This window comes from Rattus rattus, chromosome 8, assembly GCF_011064425.1.
Source record: "Rattus rattus isolate New Zealand chromosome 8, Rrattus_CSIRO_v1, whole genome shotgun sequence".
Classification (NCBI taxonomy): Eukaryota; Metazoa; Chordata; class Mammalia; order Rodentia; family Muridae; genus Rattus; species Rattus rattus.
In genome coordinates, this window is record NC_046161.1 from 98,387,497 (window position 1) to 98,409,490 (window position 21,994).

Consider the following 21,994-nt stretch of genomic DNA (forward strand, 5'->3'; position numbering starts at 1 on the left):
GATACACCAAAATTGAAAACAAAATATCCAGTATTCTTGGCTCCCCACTGCTTATCCCCAGATCTGATTCTTTCATATAGCGTGCCACTGTACCTTATCATCTGGGTAGATCAAACACAAGAGGCATTGTTTTCTAGTCTCTCTTCTTCCTCTATACATGTATACCAATTCAATCTATCAATACCTCTGGCTCTAAAGCCAAAGTACATTCAACAGCCAACAACTTCTTAGGACATCCACTGTCCTGGCTCTAGCCTCAAGACCTGAAATTAAGATCTTTTACTTAAATGCCTTTTCTGTGATTTCATTTTATGACTGGAAAAACTTACCAAGTCACTTCACTATTGCGTTCTATCAAACTGCTGGAGAGAATTTAAATCAGGGCCTACAAAGCTCTTCAAAGTGCAGCTCCTTACTCCTTCTTAGTCAAAATTGTCCAATGTCCACATTTTCTGGAACTGCCATTTCCTTCAGTTGTGTGCCATTTTAAAAGTTCTTTCCTTACCTTTTCCAGTTCCCATAATATTAATCAGTGATTCTAATAATATCAACATAAACCTTATTTATACTGTGCAGTGCATGGAATGGTAACTGTTCATGATCTATCCACTAGATTAGCACTTCTAACATAGGTTCATGATAGCAAGCACTGGGGATACTCTCCATCATCAATACTATGCTCCCTAAAAGCATTTCATTTTCTTAAGGGTTTCTAAAAGTTGTAGTTTTCATCATGAAGTCCCTTAGTCTAAACTTCTCACTTTACATTTCTACTATATTTTACATCACAATGTTGCTTTAAAAAAAACTTATCATCCAGCATGTAAAAATATAATTGTGTAGATGAACCACATACACAATGGAATACTGCTCACATATTAAGAACAAGATATTCTGAGTTTTGAAGGCAAATGAATGGAACCAGAAAATATCATCCTGAGTGAGGTAACTCAGACTCAAAAGAACACGTATGGTATGGTCTCACTAATAAGTGAATATTAGCCAAAAAAAATTACAGAATACCCAGGATACAGTTCACAGAACTCAAAAAGGTCAACAAGCTGAAGGGCCCAAGTAAGGATGCTTCAGTCCCACTTGGGAGGGAGAAGAAGGGAGGGAGGAACAGGGGAGGGGAAGGGATGGGGAATTGGGGGATAGGGGACCATGATCTGGTGTTGGGTTGGGAGAAAGGACTGAAGCCCTGAGGACCAGCAGAAAGAATGGAAACAGGCGACCTCAGGAGGAAGAAGGTTGGGAGGACCCTCCAGAATGTACCAGAGACCTGGGAAGTCAGAGACTCTCAGGACTCAAAGGGGGGACCTTAGATGAAATGACCTACAGTGGGGAGAGGGAACTTGTTGAACACAGTTCTGACCCATAATTCTTCCTGTCTGGAAGAAATGCAGGGATGGAGATGGAGAAGAGCCTGAGGAAAAGAAGGTCCAGTGACTGGCCCAAAGTGGGATCCAGCTCAAGGGGATGCCCTGAGACCTGACACAATTGCCAAGGCTATGGAGAGCTCACAAAAAAGGACCTATCATGACTGCCCTCCAAAAGACCCAACAAGTAGCTGAAAGAGTCAGATGCAGATGTGTGCACCCAGCCAATGACCCCTCTGGTTGAACTAGGGAAAAGCTGGAGGAAGCTGAGGAGGAGGGCAACCCTGTAGGAGGACTGGCAGACTCTATTAACTTGGACCCCCGAGATCTCTTAAACACTGGATCACCAACCAGGCAGATACACAAGCTGAGATGAGGCCTCCCACACTTATACAGCAGAGGACTCCTGGGTCTGGGTTCAGTCAGAGAAGATGCACCTAACCCTCAAGAGACTGGAGGCCCCAGGAAGTTTAGTGGTCTTGTAGGGTGGGGGGGTAGGAACATCATCCTGGAGATGAGGGAAAAGAGGTATGAGATGTGGAAGAGATGGAGGGTGGACTGGGAGGGGAATAAAACCTAGAGTGTAAAATATATATATAAAAAATAATATGGTCACCAGTCAACCCAATAGATTTTTTCTCATTAAAATGGTTACTTAGATACACTGATGTTTTACTTTATGCTCAAAATGTTATACACACTTAGTTACACACAATGTCATATTCCTATAGTTATTTAGATATTACACAGGAACACACGGTCTATTGCTAGAAGTGGTTAAATATGGTTAACTATGTTACAAACTACTAAATAATATACAGGAGGTTTAAGGCTTGTCTTTTTCATTGAGTGCCCCTACTTTAGTCTGAGTTTATAATTCAATCTCATAACTAGAAAAAAATCACATTAATTAGAGTTCAATTTTACCTGTTCAATATATTTTTATAATAACCAACATACATCTAAGGATCAAACAGATATTTATAGGCTTTCTCATTCACAGTGTTCATGCTGAGAATGAAAACCCTCATATGTTAAGATTACTTTAGCTCCCACCATTTTCTATCTGCTTATAGACAACATATAAGCACTATGAATATGGTGACTGAAAGCAAGACCCTGAATATGCTTCTTAACAACAGCTTGTCTCTAGAATTAGTATATTATTTCCAGAGCCAATCATTCTTTTGTCAATCACTATTTTAATTAACAAGTAGTTCTTTGAAACTTTAATCATCTTTTTGTCATGGAAAACAAGACGGATATACAATGTTATTTACTGTAAGTGGCAGAAAGTCATTAAAGCAGAATTAACAGAGAAGTGATCACTAGAAAGTACAGTACACTCAACATCTCTGTTTTCTATTTCCATTTGTAAAGTGTGACATCAAAGTATGACTAGCTGCTTCTTAAATTTGGGGACAGAAGCAAAGGGACAGTTTTTAAATGCTGCTTTAAAAATAATCACAATCTACAACATTATCATGGAAAACAACGGAGAAAAATGAAATGTAAAAACCCATCCCTTGTTACCATTTCTTACCATTTTATAGAGATCTGAGACGCTAATCTGGTCTGAATCCACTACTTCAAAGTCCTTCCGAGGCACCAAGTCCAGGCCCAAATGCCTAATAAAGACAAAGACCACTCTCAGAATTGCGTCCTCAGGTTTGCTCATCTCTCCATACAACTGGAAACCTATACCTGTTGTGATTCACGGTTCTGTAGACAGAGCTTTGGGCACTGCCCTAGAAGGGATATGCTTCTACCTAGCAGTATCTGGCTGTGTTCACTTTGGGGCACATAAATGAAGCAAGGAATTTTAAGATACAATTCTAGTTGCCAAGCAGTTCCCTTTGTAAATATGAAAATAAAACTTTCATTCAATATGTGTATAAGAGTACTTTATTTCATTAAAAATTCTTTTTGTTAGACAAATAATAAGCCATTTTTATTTTTCTATTTCTCCCACCATACTGGTACGTTCAAGGTTCATTTATACATTTTTTTTTTTTTGGTTCTTTTTTTTCGGAGCTGGGGACCGAACCCAGGGCCTTGCGCTTCCTAGGCAAGTGCTCTACCACTGAGCTAAATCCCCAACCCCACATTATTTTTATTAAAAGAGAAAAATCAACACATAAAAATCATGTCGCAGCACCTAACATGGTGGCACACTTCTTTAATCTCAGCATTCAAAGGCAAAGGCAGGCAGACCTCAGTGAGTTTAAGCACAGTATGGGCTACAAAGCAGGTTCCAGGTCAGCCAGGCCTATACAAAGAGTATCTATCTCAACAAAAAAAACAAAACAAAACAAGCAAAAAAACATGTCCTAGAAATGTGTTTTAGTTTAGGTGTATATTGTTTCTAATTTAATACTAACACTGATAAGTCCTGAACATGTATAAGCTGTGTATCTCTAACATCAGACAGAGGGTTAAGGAATGCTATTATTCAAGCAACACAATTTAGAAAATACAGTATCATTTTGGACAGGAAAAAAAAATGATGATAATTTTCAGTTGATTGTGTGATAGCATTAAGCAATGGAAAGAACTCCAGACATGATTAATATTCAATAAATGTTAATCTCCTTCCCATAGTCTACGATACTACCTATAAACATGAAGATCAGTAAAGTCACAGGGTACTGGGCTTATGAAATAGATTGTTACAACAGACTGGGGGAGATCATATATGAATTCTTTTCTAAAGAAGAGAGTTATACTTATCAGAGTTTCAGAGGTGGTCTATGATCACCTGACTTCAAGTAAGGTCATGAACATCTATGTCTAGCAAAAGTATTCCATGGGATGTTTAAGAAACAAAAACTACCACCTTATTTAACTAAACTATGAACTTTTTCATCACACACCAGCAAAATTAACTGTGTTAGCTCTTTCAGTACACAAAGTCCTATTCATTTCAAATAAAGTTAGCTGTGAAAAGAAAAAAAAAGGTTTCCCTATAGTTTATAGCCTTGTGCTAAGTGGTGTGTGTGTTGCTTGTTTCTTTGTTTTGTCAACTTGACACAAGCTACAGTCATTTAGGAAGATGACCTCAATTGAGAAAATGTCTCCATCAAATTGGCCTGTGAGCTGGTCTGTTGGACATTTTCTTAATTAGAATTGATGTGGGAGAGTCAACCCACTGTAGGTGGTGCCCCTCCTAGATAGGTGGTCCTGGGTTTTATAGCAAAGCAGGCTCAGCAAGCCATGAAAGCAAGCCAGTACGCAGTGTTTTTCCACGATCTCAGCTTTACTTCCTGCCCTGCTTTAATTTCTATCCCTACTCCTCTTTAGGATGAACTATATACTGTAAAACAAAATAAACACTGTCCTACCGAAGTTGCTTTTGGTCTTGTGGTATTTATCATGGCATCAGAAAGCAAAGACAAGGCTGTTTATAGCAAACTACCTGATCTGAAACTATCAAATTATAAAATAAAAATGGAAAATCAAAACTATATGACAAAGATAGAGGCCAGCATATTAACATTACATTAAAAGCAAGCATTAACAGTAAGACGGTTATTATAATTAAGAATGTAAAGAACATCAATATTTATCTTAGAAAACTAGAGTTATAAAATTACCTTTTAAAATATCTTCCAAGTCTTTATAAGCCATACCATTTAAATTTTCTAAACAAAAGTCCCATACATAAAAGTATGTCTTACAAATCCTAGTACTCACTGAGGCAAGAAGTTAATGGGCTGCAGAACAGCCTCAGTTACATGATACCATCTGTATCCACGTAGGGAGAAGAACAAATAGAAGGGGAAGCATAGGTGGGAGGAACAAAACACTTCATACATATTCTTGAGCTGCTGGAAGTTAGCCAGCACATAGCATAGATTTTAAGCCTTTCTTAAGCTGGAATGGATAACTAAATGTTCTGTTTAACTGATAAAGTATTGGACTAGGTGTTATATATTTTATGCTTTTAATTACAAAATGATAAAAGTTGTACTCGCTTATATATGAGAGAAAAGTATTTTTTTTTAATTAGACAAAAAGAGTGAAATGTGGGATGATCATACAGGTGAGGCGGATACAGGATGGAACAAGGCCTGTCATTGGACGAGAAGGAAGGATGGGCAGGAGAAAAGTTTGAGGGAAGGGGAGGAGACTGGGACGGAAAGGAGGAGAGAGCATGTTAAAGATTCCATGCTGTACCTTTACAGATTATTATGGATGTGTACAGGGCTTTGTATGTTTAGGTGGGCAATTATATCTTATCAAATGGATCAAATGTTACTGTGTTGTGTGTTCTTGTGCAGATTTAAGTATAAGAGAGTGTGGGGCGGCTGGTCTGGGCCACTACAGAGTTGGGATGTGTATTTCTGGCATGGAAACCTGCCTTGGGAACTGGATGGGTAGAGAGATTGCTGCCAGGCTCAGAGAGAGGCCATCAGCAGTGTAAAATGGGATGGAGCAAAGCAGGGTCAGAGGCTTTGCTGACTGAGATGAAGATGTCTACCAGACACCTTGGGGCACTGCGGTGCCGGACATAGAGCAGGTAAAAAGACTGATTTTTTATATAATTATACAACAACAATGTGCAGCTGTCTCTTGATTTCCTAAAGGGATTAGTACTAGGTGCCCTCAAGAATACCAAATCCAAGGATGGTCAAGCCCCTTACATAAAACAGCATACAATTTGCATTTAATTTACACAACCTTTCCATATACTTTATCATCTCTACATTTCTTGTAATATGCTACAATCTAGATGCTATATAAATAGTTGTACTGCATTGTTTAGGAAACACTAAAATAAATATAATCTAAGAAAAATATTTTGCATTTATGGACAGCTTACTCCATGGATATGAAACCTGACATACAAAGGGCCAAATGTATATGGAATAGCTTAATTATAAAAGTTAACAAAAAAGAAACTAAGCAAATAATGAAAATGGATACTTTAGGTACAAAAACTTAAAATCACCCCTGGTATCTAAGTAAGTGAGGCAGGCAATGAATGGCTATTGTGCAACATTCGTAATTGCTGGCCTGGGGCCTTCACTTGCTGTCCACTCAGCCACATAATCATACACCATCCCACCCAAACTAAACAAAAAACTTCTGAAGTTCTTTTCTATTACATCATACTAGCAGTATTAGATAGAGGGAACATGTCAATTTTGAATCAAGCAAATGTTATTTGTCACACTTTCCTCTTTAAGAACAGTGTTTTCCTGTTCTTAGAAGTAGCCAGAATCAAGTGCCTTTTCAGGACATCAATTTCATTATCTTGAGAAATAGAGAATAATTAAGGACTTAGTAAACAATCAAAAGCTGAATTATAGTTCTTATGATCATTGTTTAAAATAAAAGCCTTATTTCATTTTTAAGTAAGCATATGCACACATTGTCTGCTTGGAAGATACATGCATGTTAGAGCAGGTGCTTGGAGAGGCCAACAGGGAGTATCAGCTCCTCTGCAGCTGGAGTTACAGGAGGCTGTGAGCATTCTTGACTGTTGATCCACCTCTCTGGCTCTATTATGTTCATTTATTATGTCAATTCAAAAAGAAAAGTTTGCAAAAGTTAAACTAGTAACTATTCTCATTTGAAGAAGGCAAAGCTACTACATATGGAAATGTAATTATTATATGTTTCCTGTGAGTCTCATCCTGAAAAAGAGATTTCTGGCTATTTACTCCTATAAATTACTTCACAAACTGTGAACTGAAATGTACAGTCAAGATGATCTCTTTCTATCTTTATTCAAAGGGAGGGAGCAGTACGGCAGAATAACAAGAAGGGAACCAATGTCAGATCACATGGTTTGTACCTCAATTTTTCCAGTAATCCACATTGACTGATATATTCTCATGGCTATTTTGGGGACTGATGCCTATAAACACTCACCAGTGTCTGGCAGCGTGAATAGCTACTGAAATATAACTACTCCTACTATGTGTAACATCATCAAGCCCTTCCAGCTCTCCTCTTTGCTACCCACCCTCTTTCTGCAGTAGACTTAATAAGTTATTTGGGCTCACAACCTTTGTTCCCCCATTCTTCAGCCTCCCAAGTAGTTACAGTTACAGGTTTGCACCATGAAATCGAGCTAGACACATTTTTTTGTTTTGTTTTGTTTTGTTTTTTAAAGTAAGAAAAATGAAGGTTTGGAGAGATTAAAAGTACCCTTTTGAGGAAGAGAGCTGATAGTTTCTCAATTATGGTCTATCTTGATTTAAAAGTGCAGTGTTTCCATTATATTTATTAGCTTTTTAGTGATAATTGTCTAAATACTAATGGCTACTGTTAGCATTTTGTCTAAACTCTACCTCACAGTTACCTGGCAACAGCCAGGTGGCCTAACTCACTATAAAAGAGGCTGCTTGCCCCCTCCTCTCTCTCTTGCTCTCTTGCCTTCTTGCTCTCGCTCTATCCTCTGGTCCTGCTCCCCTTCTCTCCCTATCCCTCCCCCCACCTCCAGGTGCTCAGGGCTCATCTGTACTCCTCTACTCTCTCTTCCTTTCTCTGTCTCTAGTATCCTCTCAACTCCCCTCCCCAATCCCTTAATAAACTCTATTCTATATGAATTATGTGTCTGGTTCCTTAGGGGGAAGGGATACCTCAGCATGAGCCAGCGGAGGCACCCCCTTCCCCCCACACCCAACTGCACATCCACCTAACATATTCCTTCTCTCCCTTATCTTTTTATAAAATACAACAGCTACAAGTTACTGTATTTATAATAGTTTGAGGGCTAAGTCTATGTCAGTACTTCAATCTAGGAAAAGAATACCAGTTGGTTAATGAGTAACCAGTAGGCATGGCAGGAGTTCATTCTAGTTCAAAAATACATGTATGTATTAACTTCCAAAAACAGGCATTGTACTAATTAGAAAATACAATGATAGGATGAGAGGAAAGGGAAGAGAGAAGGGCAGGAGGGGGAACAAGGAGTAAGGGAGACAGTGAAAAAAAGACGAACAGGGAGAAAAGGAGAAACAAGAGACTGACTGGTCAGCAACTAAAACTTTAAGAATTTTGGTACTGACCACCCAAAATCAAAACTCACAAACAGAATAATAACAGCTATTGAGGACATAGCCTCAAACCCCAGAAGAACCTAAGTAGTCTGCTGGTTTCATATGTCTTGAGAGAAAAACAACAACAACAACAACAACAACAACAAAAACAAGAAATCCTAGGAATCCTAGCTTATAAATTTATTCAGAAGAAAATCATTCAGTGACACCTTTTGCATATTATAAAACTGTAGAGAGTTTTTGGGGCCACATCTAGAAATTTGGCAAAAATTTGACATTGGGCCCAGACAAGGAAGTAGGCTCAGAAAAGAGTATTTACATTGGGTTAATACAAAACTCAAGGAAATCACAGCTGAGGAATGTATGGCATTCCTTTCATCTTGGTCATCCTGAAAAGCCCCTAGAAACTGTGAGCCTGGGCTTTGTTTATTGCCTGGTTGGATTACTTGGTCTTTGATCTAAGAACTGACCCTATTTTCTGCAAGTACCTAGAGTGGTACAAAAGCTGACTGGAGAAAAATAAACTCGCTTCAGCCTCAGCACTGGCTGGAGTCATGGTATAACGATGTCTAATTGTCTTTTTCTTTTCAATCCTGACTCCCTTGCTTGAGACCCTGTTGACTGAGATGGCTTTGTCATAAACCAAACTACTGCTTATGATATTTTTATTGTAAAATGAAAATTTTAAATGGATAATTTATAAGTTTATAATTCAAATTATTTTATTTGTGTGTCAGACAGAGTCTCACAATGTAGCTTAGCCTGGCCTTGAATTTATAATTATTCTTAACACTCAGCATCCTGAGTGTTAGGCTTGTATGTGCCTGCCACTCTACCCAATCTTTTGTTCTTTCTTAATCTCACTTTCTCTTTATAATTTTTCTCCTCCCTTTTCTTTTCGACTTTCACTATCAATACCATTTTACAACAAAATATACAGAAAAATTTTAATTCAACAAAAGTTTTTTAATACTTGCATATTATTGAAATCTGAGCTTTCTACCTATACAACCTAACACATAAAATTCTATAACTTTTTAAAAGAGTGCATGTCACTTCAGCACAATTAGGGTTTTCATGCCATTCTGGTTGTTCATGAGCATCATAACTGGATAGGTCTGTTAGTTGCCTCCCTCCTTTGGAAAAGATCATGGCACCTGCCATCATGACTTCTCTTTGTAAGAGACTGGGACTATTACAGGAAACCACAACCAATAAAATGCAGAGTTGTGGAGCCCATTCCCAATTGATACATCAATAAAAACCAAACAACAACAACAAACAAAAATAGAAAAACCCCAACAACAACAACAAAAAATTCTCAGCAAACGAGGGGGAATAAGAATTCTAAGAGCCAGAGGAGCAGGAAGTTTGCTGTGAGATTGTTTTCTAGTAATCTCAAAAGTTACACCCATAAAGTATGACCAACATGACTGCTAAACCATGACTTAAGCAAGGCAACAATAGACATGCTGAAGTGCTAAAGTACCTGAGGGACAAGGCCCAACTCTAGACCAAGAAATAAAGACAACAACAGAAAACTGAGAGTAGGAGAAATAGTCTTCTCCAGGGAAAGCCATAGCAATACATTAGGCAACAACAAGTAGGCAGCCCTGAAAACATACACAGAAGTATAATCATACAGACTGAGCAAGTTGTATTTAGGAATATATATGTATATTAGCTTACATACATATGAAACAACAATTAATTAAAAAAGAGTCCATGAATTTGAAAGAGAAAGCAGGAATATATCTGAGGGTTTTGGGGGAAGAAAGAAAAGAAATGATATAATATATTATAATCTCACAAAAATAAAAAAAGAAATAAAAATATTTCTCCTTTTGAGTATTTTTATACAGCAAAAATCAGTTTACTCATGCCAATTCTGGATTGGTACAATTTAATTTACCTATCCTATATTTACTATAAGTGATGAAATTAGAGGTTGTTGAAAGTATCCATGGAAGGTATTAAGAATTAATAAATTAAAATTAATTTCTAGGTATACTATGTTTTAGCTCCTTGTACTGGATATAATTATTGGACTTACTTTAGAAGACTGAATGAATAGTTCACTCATCTCTGCCCCCTCCCCTGATATCTGATCCTGTTCCCCTTTTTCTTCCCCTTCTCTTCTCCCATCCAGGCCCATCCCTCCCTTGGCCTCCCATAATTATTTTCTTCACCCTTCTAAGTGGGATTGAAGCATCCTCACTTGGGCCTTCCTTCTTATTAACTGTCTTGAGTTCTGTGGATTGTGTCCTGGGTATTCTGTACTTTTTTGTCTAATATCCACTTATTAGTGAGTACAGACCATGCATGTCCTTTTGGGTCAGAGTGACCTCACTCAGGATCATATTTCCTAGTTCCATCCATTTGTTTTAAAACCTTTGTATATTAGCCCTCTGTCCAACATAGAGTTAGTGAAGATTTTTTTCCCCAATCTGTCCATTGCTGGTTTGTCCTACTGATGGTGTCTTTTGTTTTACAGAAGCTTTTCAGTTTTATGAGGTCCCATTTGTGAATTTGTTGTTCTTAGAGCCTGAACCATTGGTGTTCTGTTCAGAAAATTTCCCCCTGTGCCAATGAATTAGAGGTTCTTTCCCACTTTCTTTTCTATTAAATTCAGTATATCTGGTTTTATGTTGAGGTCCTTGATCCACTTGAACTTGAGCACTATACAAGTGCAAGGTGATAAATATGGATCTATTTTCATTTTCCTACATACAGACCACCAGTTAGACTAGCACCATTTATTGAAGACGCTTTCCTTTTTCTACTGTATGTTTTTTGGCTTCTTTGTCAAAAAATCAAGTGTTCAAATGTGTATAGGTTTATTTCTGGGTCTTCAATTCTATTCCATGATTGGCCTTGTCTGCCTCTGTACCAATATCATGCTGTTGTTAGTATTGCTTTATACTACAGCTAGAGGTAAGGGATGGTAATTCCCCTGGAAGATATTATTTTAAATTAAAAAAATTAATTATATTATATATTTAAAAAATAAATTATATTTATTTTAAATTAAAAAAAACATGGAGTGAGAAGGGAGGGAAGGAAAGGAGTAGAGGCAATACTTTGAGAAAAATAAAGCAAAAACAGCATCTGAACTACAAATACTGATAACAAGTAGGGGAGTTATATCTCACACAAACAGGTACAGTTCTCTAAAAGTTGGGTTTTAGGATCCATCCTAGGCACAATGCCAGTCCCAGCACTCACTACTCAACAGTGCTTCTTGGTGATAGTTCCCTCACTAGCTAAGTCTTGGAAGGTCAAGGGAGCATTTCACTATAGTAGGACCAATGGGTCCTTGTACTTACCACAATGCTGTAATTAAATATACTATTAAAAGCTAAGATTATTTATGAAATTGATTCTGAAAAAGCAAACTATATGTCAAAGCTTATAGAAAAGGCATAAAAGATTAGCATATGACTAATAATTATATTAAATAAAACACTAAAGTGTGTTCATCAAATACTGACAATAGATCTATCTACGTGCCAATATATGCTACATGTCAATACTTTCTGGCACTTATAAAAAATGTGGAAATATTCTGGTATATGTAAGAATGATGAAAATGGTTTACCAAACTCAGCTTTGGTGTGGAATAATCGCTTGTACATAACTTATGGAGCACAGTATCTTTACAATAAATCATCTCTTATTTTGAAATATGAAGGAAAAAAAGAAGTTCAAGTATCAGAACAGTTCTATTGGTTTAGAAGAAATGCTTTGCCTTTGTCTGTTTGCTTAAATAGAAAAAACAAAGCCAATGAAATGCCTAGTGACATTCTGCAGTACTCACAGATTGGTACCAAGCACAATTGTCATCAAAGAGGCTTTCTCCAGGAGCTGATGGGAGCAGAGGCAGACAATCACAGACAAATATTAAGCATGTCTTGGAAAACCCAGCAGAAGAGGGGGATCAAAGATTATAGGAGCCAGAGGGGTCAAGGAAACCACAAGAACACAGACAGCCTTTGGAATCAACTAAGCAGGACTTACACGGGCTCAGAGACTGAGGTGACAAACAGGGCCACTGTATGAGTCTGCTCTAGATCCTCTGCATATATGTTGTGGATTTTAGATTGGGACTCCTAGCAATGGGAATGGCAGGGGTGTGTCCCTGATTCTTTTCCTACTCTTGGGACCCTTTTCTTCCTACTGGGTTACCTCACCCAGCCTTGATACGAGGGTTTGTGCCTAGTTTTATTGCATCTTGTTATGCGATATTTGGCTGACATCACTGGAAGGCCTGCTCTTTGGAAAAGGAGGAGTGGATCTGGAAGAGAGGGTAGGTATAGGGAATATAGAAGGGAGGAGTGGAAGGAGAAGAGGCTGTGGTCAGAATGTATTATATAAGAAAAGAATAAATAAAAAGAGAAAAAAACAATAACAAAAAAATAGAGATAGATCTACAAAATTTTTGTTTGGGTTTCAAGCTTTACAGTAAAATGTTAACTGATATTTCAAAATCATTTATCTTCTTTATTAAGTGGTTTTATGGTTGCTGTTAAGTTCCAAAATGATGAATTGTATAACTATTAGTGGCATTCATTATTTTAACTGTATAGTGATCCCTTTCTATCTGGAAGCTGCTTATTTTGGGCTCTGGGACTTCTGTTTCTTTATAAACACTACCTCATTGTCTTTGCTCTTCTTCTGGGAGTTAGATTTGATCTTGAACCTCCTTGGTAATGATTCTCTATCCAGTAAATTATTTTCCATCTCTTTGTTTTATTTTCAAGGAAATTACATAAAATCTTTTGAGTGTTTTATTTTAGAAATCATATTCTTCCTTCTTTCTTTATTGACTCTAGCCCTACATAATGAGCCTTCTGATTCTCTTTGTAGATACTGGAAGAATTTGCTTTGTTCTTAAAGTTTTTAGTGAACTTCCATTTCTCTCAAAGGATAAGTCATTTCCCTTGGGCACAGATATTTTTTTTAATCTTGGTCTCCCTCTTCCCTGAGAAATAATTTATTTAAATATCAGTGAAATGTGATTGTTCATTTATATGTGAAATGCACTAAAAATTGTAGAGAGTTTTGTGCATAAATAGATGACTGGCAAGCTTTCCTTTCTGGGCATTACATGACACCAAATACATGAGGCCCTAATTCTCCCTCCAGTCGCCCAGTTTCCTTGAGGCTGTTAGTTTCTAATACAAAGGAAAAACAACTAGCTATTAATTCTTTTCAAGGGATGATTATTCTTCATACAGACTTTAAAACCATCACCATAATCTTTCAGGGTCCCTCTCAGATCACCTGATTCTAGGACCCTCAGAGCAGACTGGCTCCAACATCAGCTGAGGTTCTCTCTGCCTACATTGGCTTCTTCTGCCAGTAACTTATTTCCTACCTTTCAGAAATAGATACACATATCTTTTTTTAAAAGACTTATTTATTTATTTCATGTATGTGGATACACTGTCCCTATCTTCAGACACACTAGAAGAATGCATTGGATCCCACTACAGACAGTTGTGAGCCACCATGTGGATACTGGGAATTGAACTCAGGTCCTCTGGAAGAGCAGTCAGAGCTCTTAACCACTGAGCCATCTCTCCAGCCCAGATTCATATATCTTATTTCCTGGTTTCTTTTCTATTATTCCAAAATGCTTTAGCTGGAAGACGTGAATGTAAGTATTTAATTATTTTTACATAAGCATGTATGTCTAAAGTAGGAAACAACTGGTTGTTTCAAAATTCAGTGGACATAAACAATTATTAAATTTATGAAGAAATACAACTTTAACCTATATTAATTTATAATGACCAAGCCTCAAATTTTTATTTTTAAACATTTATTTTTATTTTCTGTTTTGTCTGCATGTATGTCTTTGCACCATGTGCATGCATGGTGCCAAAGAAGCCATAAGTGAGCAGCAGATCCCCTAGAACTGAGGTTGTAGACAGCTGTGAGCTGCCACGCTGGGTGCTCCATTGAACCCCTGCCCTCTGAAAGAGCAGCCTGTGCTTTTAACCACTGAACTATCTTTCTAGCCCTCAAACTTTAAGGGCATAGAAAATTATCACTCCACTGTACAAATGCAGGAGTCTATCTGAATGACAAATGAGTTAAAGAATATTCTAAAGTATAAATCCTCATTTATAGGTTATACTTATTCAGATTCACTGTATGGGTAAAAAATGTATAAAGAACTCTAATTCTCTCTCTCTCTCTCTCTCTCTCTCCCTCTCTCTCTCTCTCTTACACACACACACACACACACACACAATGTTTATTTGTTGTGTGTGTAGGCATGCAGATGCCCATGCAGAAGTCAAAGAACTTGTTGTAGTAATCAGTTTCTCTTTCACCTTGTAAAATCTGGAGATCAAACTCAGTTGTAAAGGTTCAGTGGCAAGTACCATTATCTGCTGAGCCATCTTCCCTGTACAGACTTCCCTTTTTTCTAAAGCACCACAAAATCTTTTTAAGCATACTGTAATTAGTGAGGTTTAAAACAAAGGAATCTGATCTCCTGGAATACAGCTCAGTGGATAACCCAGTACAATTCCTTAGTTCTTTCTAGAAATAAAAACACAGGCTAAAACAACATCAGACTAGAACCACTGATAACTAGAAAAAAATGATACCTAGCAAAACTGTATGGAGGATATATTATCTTTTAATCATTAAAGAGAAGCTTACATGGAGTTTAAATTCTATGAGGACTGAGTTACAAAGGAACTAAGAGGTGCCCAAGTAATAGTCATACTTACTCATTACCCCAGTCCAGGCGCACGGTGATGTGCCGCTTAACCTCCCGCACCTGATCCTGTGTCAGGTGACCAGACAGGAGCTGCCTTCGAAGGTCAATAAGTTCATTCATCACATGGCGTAGTTTGTAGAAAAGATCTACTTTGTGTTTCTGAAAGGTATTTTGGTGTGGGTGAAATATAAAAGGGGTATGGAAAGGGAATAAAAAGAGAAAGAAAAATAGTTAAACTATGGAAAGTGCTCATTTCCCTGAACTGTAAAGGCAATATAAGAAGGAGAATACTTAGAAACAAAAATGCACTTCCTACTTTCTAAAGCCTTGTACACAGTGATATCTAAAAAGGCAATATAACTAGTCTGCATCATCGAGAAAGCAGCCCTTGACCCAATCCTGGACCACTCATCTCAAGTAAATCAAAGTTATTAAGGTTAATCAGAAAAGTAACTTACACAGGAGCCCAAAGCTGATTTCACAGCGGAAGTAATAATGCCCCTGACAGCAAAGACTTCAACCATCTGGCAACATCTCCAGTTTCATCAGGAGGGATAGTCAAGTTAAAAGAAGGAGGGAAGGGAATTAACTGCCCTATTTTGAAGCAACTGAGGTTTCATATAAAGCCAGTCTCTGGAGTGAGATTTCTTTCTTGGTTTCTAGGCCTCATCTAGGTTTCTAATTAGCTTCTTTTAAACAGTGTGTGTCCCTAGAGTGGGAGGTTTCTCCTCCTTTCAGCTTAATAAAGATCCTTACCATTACAAAAGTTAAGTAGAAACATCATAATGAACTTAATTAAGGGCATTATAGTGTTTATTACCTTGCAAGTAAAAAACAAAACACAAAAAACTAAGTACTCAGTTGATGCTTCAAAAATTGTTCTTAAGAATACAAATTTAAGATCTGGAGTATTATTTCAGAGAAGCAAAATCTTGACTTTTGAATACTTAGGATTCTGTTTCTTTGAGAGGGAAACATGATTTTATATGATTATTGAAGAAACTGGAGTATAACCAATCTATAAAGAATGCTTTAGTAATCAATCAGCACATACTACAGACGTAGTTTTCCCAAGTACTTAGTTCCATAAGCTTCAATCCATGGGCTGAAAGGGACAACTGTATTGCCACAGAAAGGAAAGATCCCTAATACAGGAGATGACACAGAGTTGGAAATTTAATGAAATGACTATTCACAGAAAAAGGAAAGATCATCAGCTGAGAGTGATACAAAGTGATGCTGAAGTTTTAGAAAACATGAACCAGTTTTCCAGGGAATGCTGGCTTGAATTAGAGGATCAAAGATAGTTTCAGATTCAAGGTAGCTCTGAGATTTATGAACGATAATTAAAAGTAGGGTTCGTTTTTTAGGCCAAGTGTGAGGAAGCATACTGATATCAGTGCATCGTGTGTGTGTGTGTGTGTGTGTGTGTGTGTGTGTGTGTGTGTGTGTGTGTGTGTGTGTGTGTTTGTGTGTGTGTGTGTGAATGCTGAGATTTATTCTTTTTAAAGATGTGTTTTTTTTTTTAATTTCATGTGTATTGATGTTTTGCCTAATGTATGTCTGTGTTCCACATCCAAGCCTGGTGTACACAGATGACTCAAGAGGGCACTGAATATCCCTGAAACTGGAGTTACACACAGTTGTAATCTGCCACACTGGTACTGTGAATCGAACCTAAGGCTTCTGGAAAAGCAATCAGAGCCTTTTATTGCTGAGCCATCTCTGTAGCCCATGTGTTACAATTTCTATGTTTGTGTAACACCAAATTTATATATCAAAATCCTAACCCTTAAGGCAATGGTATTAGAAGGCAGTACCTTTGGAGAGATGATTAAAGTCATGAAGGCAGAGCAAAAATAGCATTAGTATCCTTGTAGAGGCCTAGTCCATGGAGTTTGCTCTACTACTACACAACTCAAGGATGTAGTGAAAAGTTATGTGGAAATGAGCTCTCCCATGACAATAACTCTGTGTCTTCATCTTAGACTTCCCAAACTCCAGAACCATGGGAAATAAACTTCTGTTATTTACAGTTAATAGAATTTTTATATAGCAGTCTTAATAAACTAAGAGTATATGAGTAGTATATATGTGTATAATTGTATACATATGGGTATACACATCTATAATCATACACACATGTAATATATACACAAATATGCATAATGTCTATGCAAGAATACACTGGTATAGCCTTTAAAGAATTATAAACATGGGTTGGAGAGATGGCTCAGCGGTTAAGAACCCTGACTGTTCTTCCAGAGGTCCTGAGTTCATTTCACAGCAATCCCATGGTGGCTCACAACCATCTGTGATGGGATCTGATGCCCTCTTCTGGTGTGTCTGAAGACAGGGACAGTGTACTCATATAAATGTAATAAATCTTTTTAAAAAAGAATTATAAACATTATGTTTTTTAATAAGGACTTTTAATAAAATTTTATAAAATTTCCAGAAATGATAATAGCTCCCTTGCCCTGTTCTTCTATTGCAATGTAACACTAACAGTTCAGAGGGAAAGACAGTGGGTTTTCTCCGTGAATTTAGGCAGGTCGTGAGACCACTCTGAGCAATAGAACATGGAAGAAGTGAACTAAGTCAGCTGTGAGCCCCAATTTAGCCTACTTTTTACTGTCTCCTAGCATGCATGAATAAATGAATGAACAAAGTAGTCAGTCTTTTAAAAGCACAAGCCACAAGTTGAAGCCACAAGGTGAAGACATCCTAATAACTAGTTCTTAGTACCATATACCTAGCCTTGCCAAATCCACCCTACAACTACCTGACTACAACAAAATGAGAAACCATAAGAGAAAACTGCCCAACTGAACTACTGAAACAGTTAATAGTTGTTTACAGCGTCTAGGCTGTTCGTGGTTTGTTATATAGGTAACTGGACTATAACTGCTATACCTTTTTATCTAGTAGAAAATCCATTCTCATTTAACTATGCAAAGGTGGAAAAACTTGCTCTAGTCTTTTGTTTAAAAATAGAGTAAGAATGAAATGCATCATATAATTAGAAAGCAGCATTATTAACGCAATTGACATGGTATCAATTTCTTTCCAATCCTCTATACTCAACTCAGTAGTATCCTCTAAGCCCTGGTCCTCTGTGCAGGTGCTCTGCTAGATTGCTTTCACCTGTAACATCCTTCCGAAAATCTTACCTTACCTGTTATCAGTGAAACTCATTCTTTGAATTCAAGATAAGAACCTAAAGCCACTGACTTAGTGGGCATTCTATGTAGTCAGAGCTTCAACACTCTACTGAATTAAGCTGGCCCTTAACTATATGTGCCAGAAGTAAAGAAATGAGCTCCCATACTGGAATAAGTGGATGTGTAGTCAACATAACCAACAAGAAAATAAAACAAAAATTAAAAAAGCAGATACAATGATGGACACTTGTCAAATTTCACAATACTGAGGACAGGAGACAACGTGTAACTATGAAGAACTACAGACTGACACAGACGGACAGACAGCAGCTCTGGAAGATGAAAAATGCTGAGGTCTTGCACAGCTCTGTAGGGTCTACTTCTGTTGTTGTTGTTGTTGCTGTTGTTGTGTCTGTGTGAAAGTCTCACGAATGCTAGATCCTGAATGAACTCAAACTCTTGATCCTCCTGCCTCAACCTTCTGAGTGCTGGCTTGTACAAGTATATATATCCACACCTAGCAAAAATTAGTAACTTATTTGTAACAATTCTATATTCATCAAAACTATCAGTCACAGCTAAGGGCAGGCTAATACATTTTAAATTAAGAAATGTTAGTTTTTGCAAAGCTTCTGTAAGGCAAAGGACACTGTGGTTAGGACAAAACGGCAACCAACAGATTGGGAAAAGAACTTTACCAATCCTACAACAGATAGAGGCCTTATATCCAAAATATACAAAGAACTCAAGAAGTTAGACCGCAGGGAGACAAAAAACCCTATTAAAAATGGGGTTCAGAGTGGAGCGCTTACCTAGGAAGCGCAAGGCCCTGGGTTCGGTCTCCAGCTCCGAAAAAAAGAACCAAAAAAAAAAATGGGGTTCAGAGCTAAACAAAGAATTCACAGCCGAGGAATGCCGAATGGCTGAGAAACACCTAAAGAAATGTTCAACATCTTTAGTCATAAGGGAAATGCAAATCAAAACAACCCTGAGATTTCACCTCACACCAGTGAGAATGGCTAAGATCAAAAACTCAGGTGACAGCAAATGCTGGCGAGGATGTGGAGAAAGAGGAACGCTCCTCCATTGTTGGTGGGATTGCAGACTGGTAAAACCATTCTGGAAATCAGTCTGGAGGTTCCTCAGAAAATTGGACATTGAACTACCTGAGGACCCAGCTATACCTCTCTTGGGCATATACCCAAAAGATGCCCCAACATATAAAAAAGACACGTGCTCCACTATGTTCATAGCAGTCTTATTTATAATAGCCAGAAGCTGGAAAGAACCCAGATGCCCTTCAACAGAGGAATGGATACAGAAAATGTGGTACATCTATACAATGGAATATTACTCAGCTATCAAAAACAATGACTTTATGAAATTCATAGGCAAATGGAGGGAACTGGAAAATATCATCCTGTGTGAAGTAACCCAATCACAGAAAAACACACATGGTATGCACTCATTGATAAGTGGCTATTAGCCCAAATGCTTGAATTACCTTAGATGCACAGAACACATGAAACTCAAGACAGATGATCAAAATGTGAATGCTTCACTCCTTCTTTAAAAGGGGGAACAAGAATACCCTTAGCAGGGAATAGGGAGGCAAAGATTAAAACAGAGGCAGAAGGAACACCCATTCAGAGCCTGCCCCACATGTGGCCCATACATATACAGCCACCCAATTAGACAAGATGGATGAAGCAAAGAAGTACAGGCAGACAGGAACCGGATGTAGATCTCTCCTGAGAGACACAGCCAGAATACAGCAAATACACAGGTGAATGCCAGCAGTAAACCACTGAACTGAGAACGGGACCCCCATTGAAGGAATCAGAGAAAGGACTGGAAGAGCTTGAAGGGGCTCGAGACCCCATATGAATAACAATGCCAAGCAACCAGAGCTTCCAGGGACTAAGCCACTACCCAAAGACTATACATGGACTAACCCTGGGCTCCAACCTCATAGGTAGCAATGAATAGCCTAGTAAGAGCACCAGTGGAAGGGGAAGCCCTTGGTCCTGCCAAGACTGAACCCCCAGTGAACGTGATTGTTGGGGGCAGGGCGGTAATGGGGGGAGAATGGGGAGGGGAACACCCATATAGGAGGGGAGAGGGGGGTAGGGGGATGTTGGCCCGGAAACCGGAAAGGGGAATAACAATCGAAATGTAAATAAGAAATACTCAATAAAGAAAAAAAGAAAAAAAAAGATTCTATTCAAAAAAAAAAAAAGAAATGTTAGTTTTTATTTTACATGATTTGCTTTTCAGAAAGCTACTGGTAAAGTGTTTTGTCAAATGAACAAATAGGCCAAAATTAAGGCAAAAGTGGTTTAGCCTAAGAGACAATCAGAACTAGGAAAGAAAGACATTTTCAGGATATATTTCATGTTAATGTAGAAAGTGGCAGGGTTCCACAAGATATTACTGAGAAAAATTACATTTATTAAGTATCTAGTGCATTGAACACACTCAATGGACATTTTTATTTCTGCTAAGAGGTTGGACTTTAGAAAACGGAGTAAGTAAGATCAAGCAGTCAGTAACTGTGAAAGCATGTAGAAAGGAAACACAACCAGAGTTGTGTTTTATTATGTGTTTAATTATGAGAATAATTACACAAACAGCATAACAATTGAATGTTGACTCAAAAAGAAGTGATACAAAATTCATGAAAATAGTTACACAGACATTTTAACTACTGACTCTGGTAGTGATTTGGGATTTTGGACACAAGGCAGGAAAGGAATGTAGGTGCATGAACATTCGGCTTAATTACTGTCTTTTGCAAAAGGAAAAATTGTTAAATAATACTTAAAGTTTAGAAAAGGCATCTATTAAGGGAACATTATTTGAAATTTAAAACATTGAAGAAATAGCTAAAAGAACTAGAAAAAAGTAAATACAGACTGGGACTTAGGAGTGGGAAGAGATGGCACCTGGACCTAAATTTAATTAAATGACCAGCAGTCCTTCGTCTCTAAACTTAAAATTCAGATTTACATTCAGCTTTGGCTGTTTTAAAGGATAAAATTGAATAACTCCAACTATGAAAGGCCATCCTCCATTGCTCACTCCAACTGAGTTATGACAGGACACAAAGTTGACTGTGAACACAGCCCTCACTCCTTCTTACCAAATTAAATATTGATAATTGGAACTAGCAAATCTAAGTACAATAACTCCCTGTCAGAATCAACACAAAAGCCAGACCACTTATATGTCTCATTCCTGGAACCCATGAGGAATGAAATACATTCCACAGCAGAAAGTGGCCCTGGAGAAAGCCCCGCGTCTTAACTACAGCCTGACATTTGTCCACAGACCGCTTTCACACTGGAGACAGAACATATGGAGCTGGAGTGGTAGCAGCTACCCTGCCAACCAAGGCTCTGCAGGTTCTCAGGCGCCCTGTAGCAGTGAAGAAAAAGAAAGGCAGAAGGTACATATTTACATCCACTTCTCTAGAAATACGGCAGTAGTCATTTCATACCAGGACCTAATACCCAGGAAACACAAGAGTTCCTGAACTTCTGTGGTATGCCTTAGTCTTTTCATTTGGAGGAAGGAAGGCAAAGAGGGGAGAAAGGGAGAAAAATAATAAATCTATCAGCAAATTGTATTTATTATTACATCTCTGATTTTGTTCTCTTTCCAGTGGACACTGATCTGGAACTGGTCTCAAAATCCCACCTAGTT

The 21,994-nt window shown here is 37.9% G+C and overlaps 1 protein-coding gene across 1 annotated transcript in view; it reads right to left on the reverse strand.

Moving 5' to 3' along the window:
- Dock3 (dedicator of cytokinesis 3) overlaps positions 1 to 21,994 on the reverse strand; it is a 341,809-nt gene that overhangs the window by 178,969 nt on the left and 140,846 nt on the right. Inside the window, exons 6-7 of the mRNA XM_032910506.1 lie at positions 15,136 to 15,284; positions 2,923 to 3,007 (exon numbers count right to left, since the gene is read on the reverse strand). Of these exons, the coding sequence (XP_032766397.1) occupies positions 2,923 to 3,007; positions 15,136 to 15,284 (234 nt within the window). The remainder of the gene's footprint in view (positions 1 to 2,922; positions 3,008 to 15,135; positions 15,285 to 21,994) is intronic.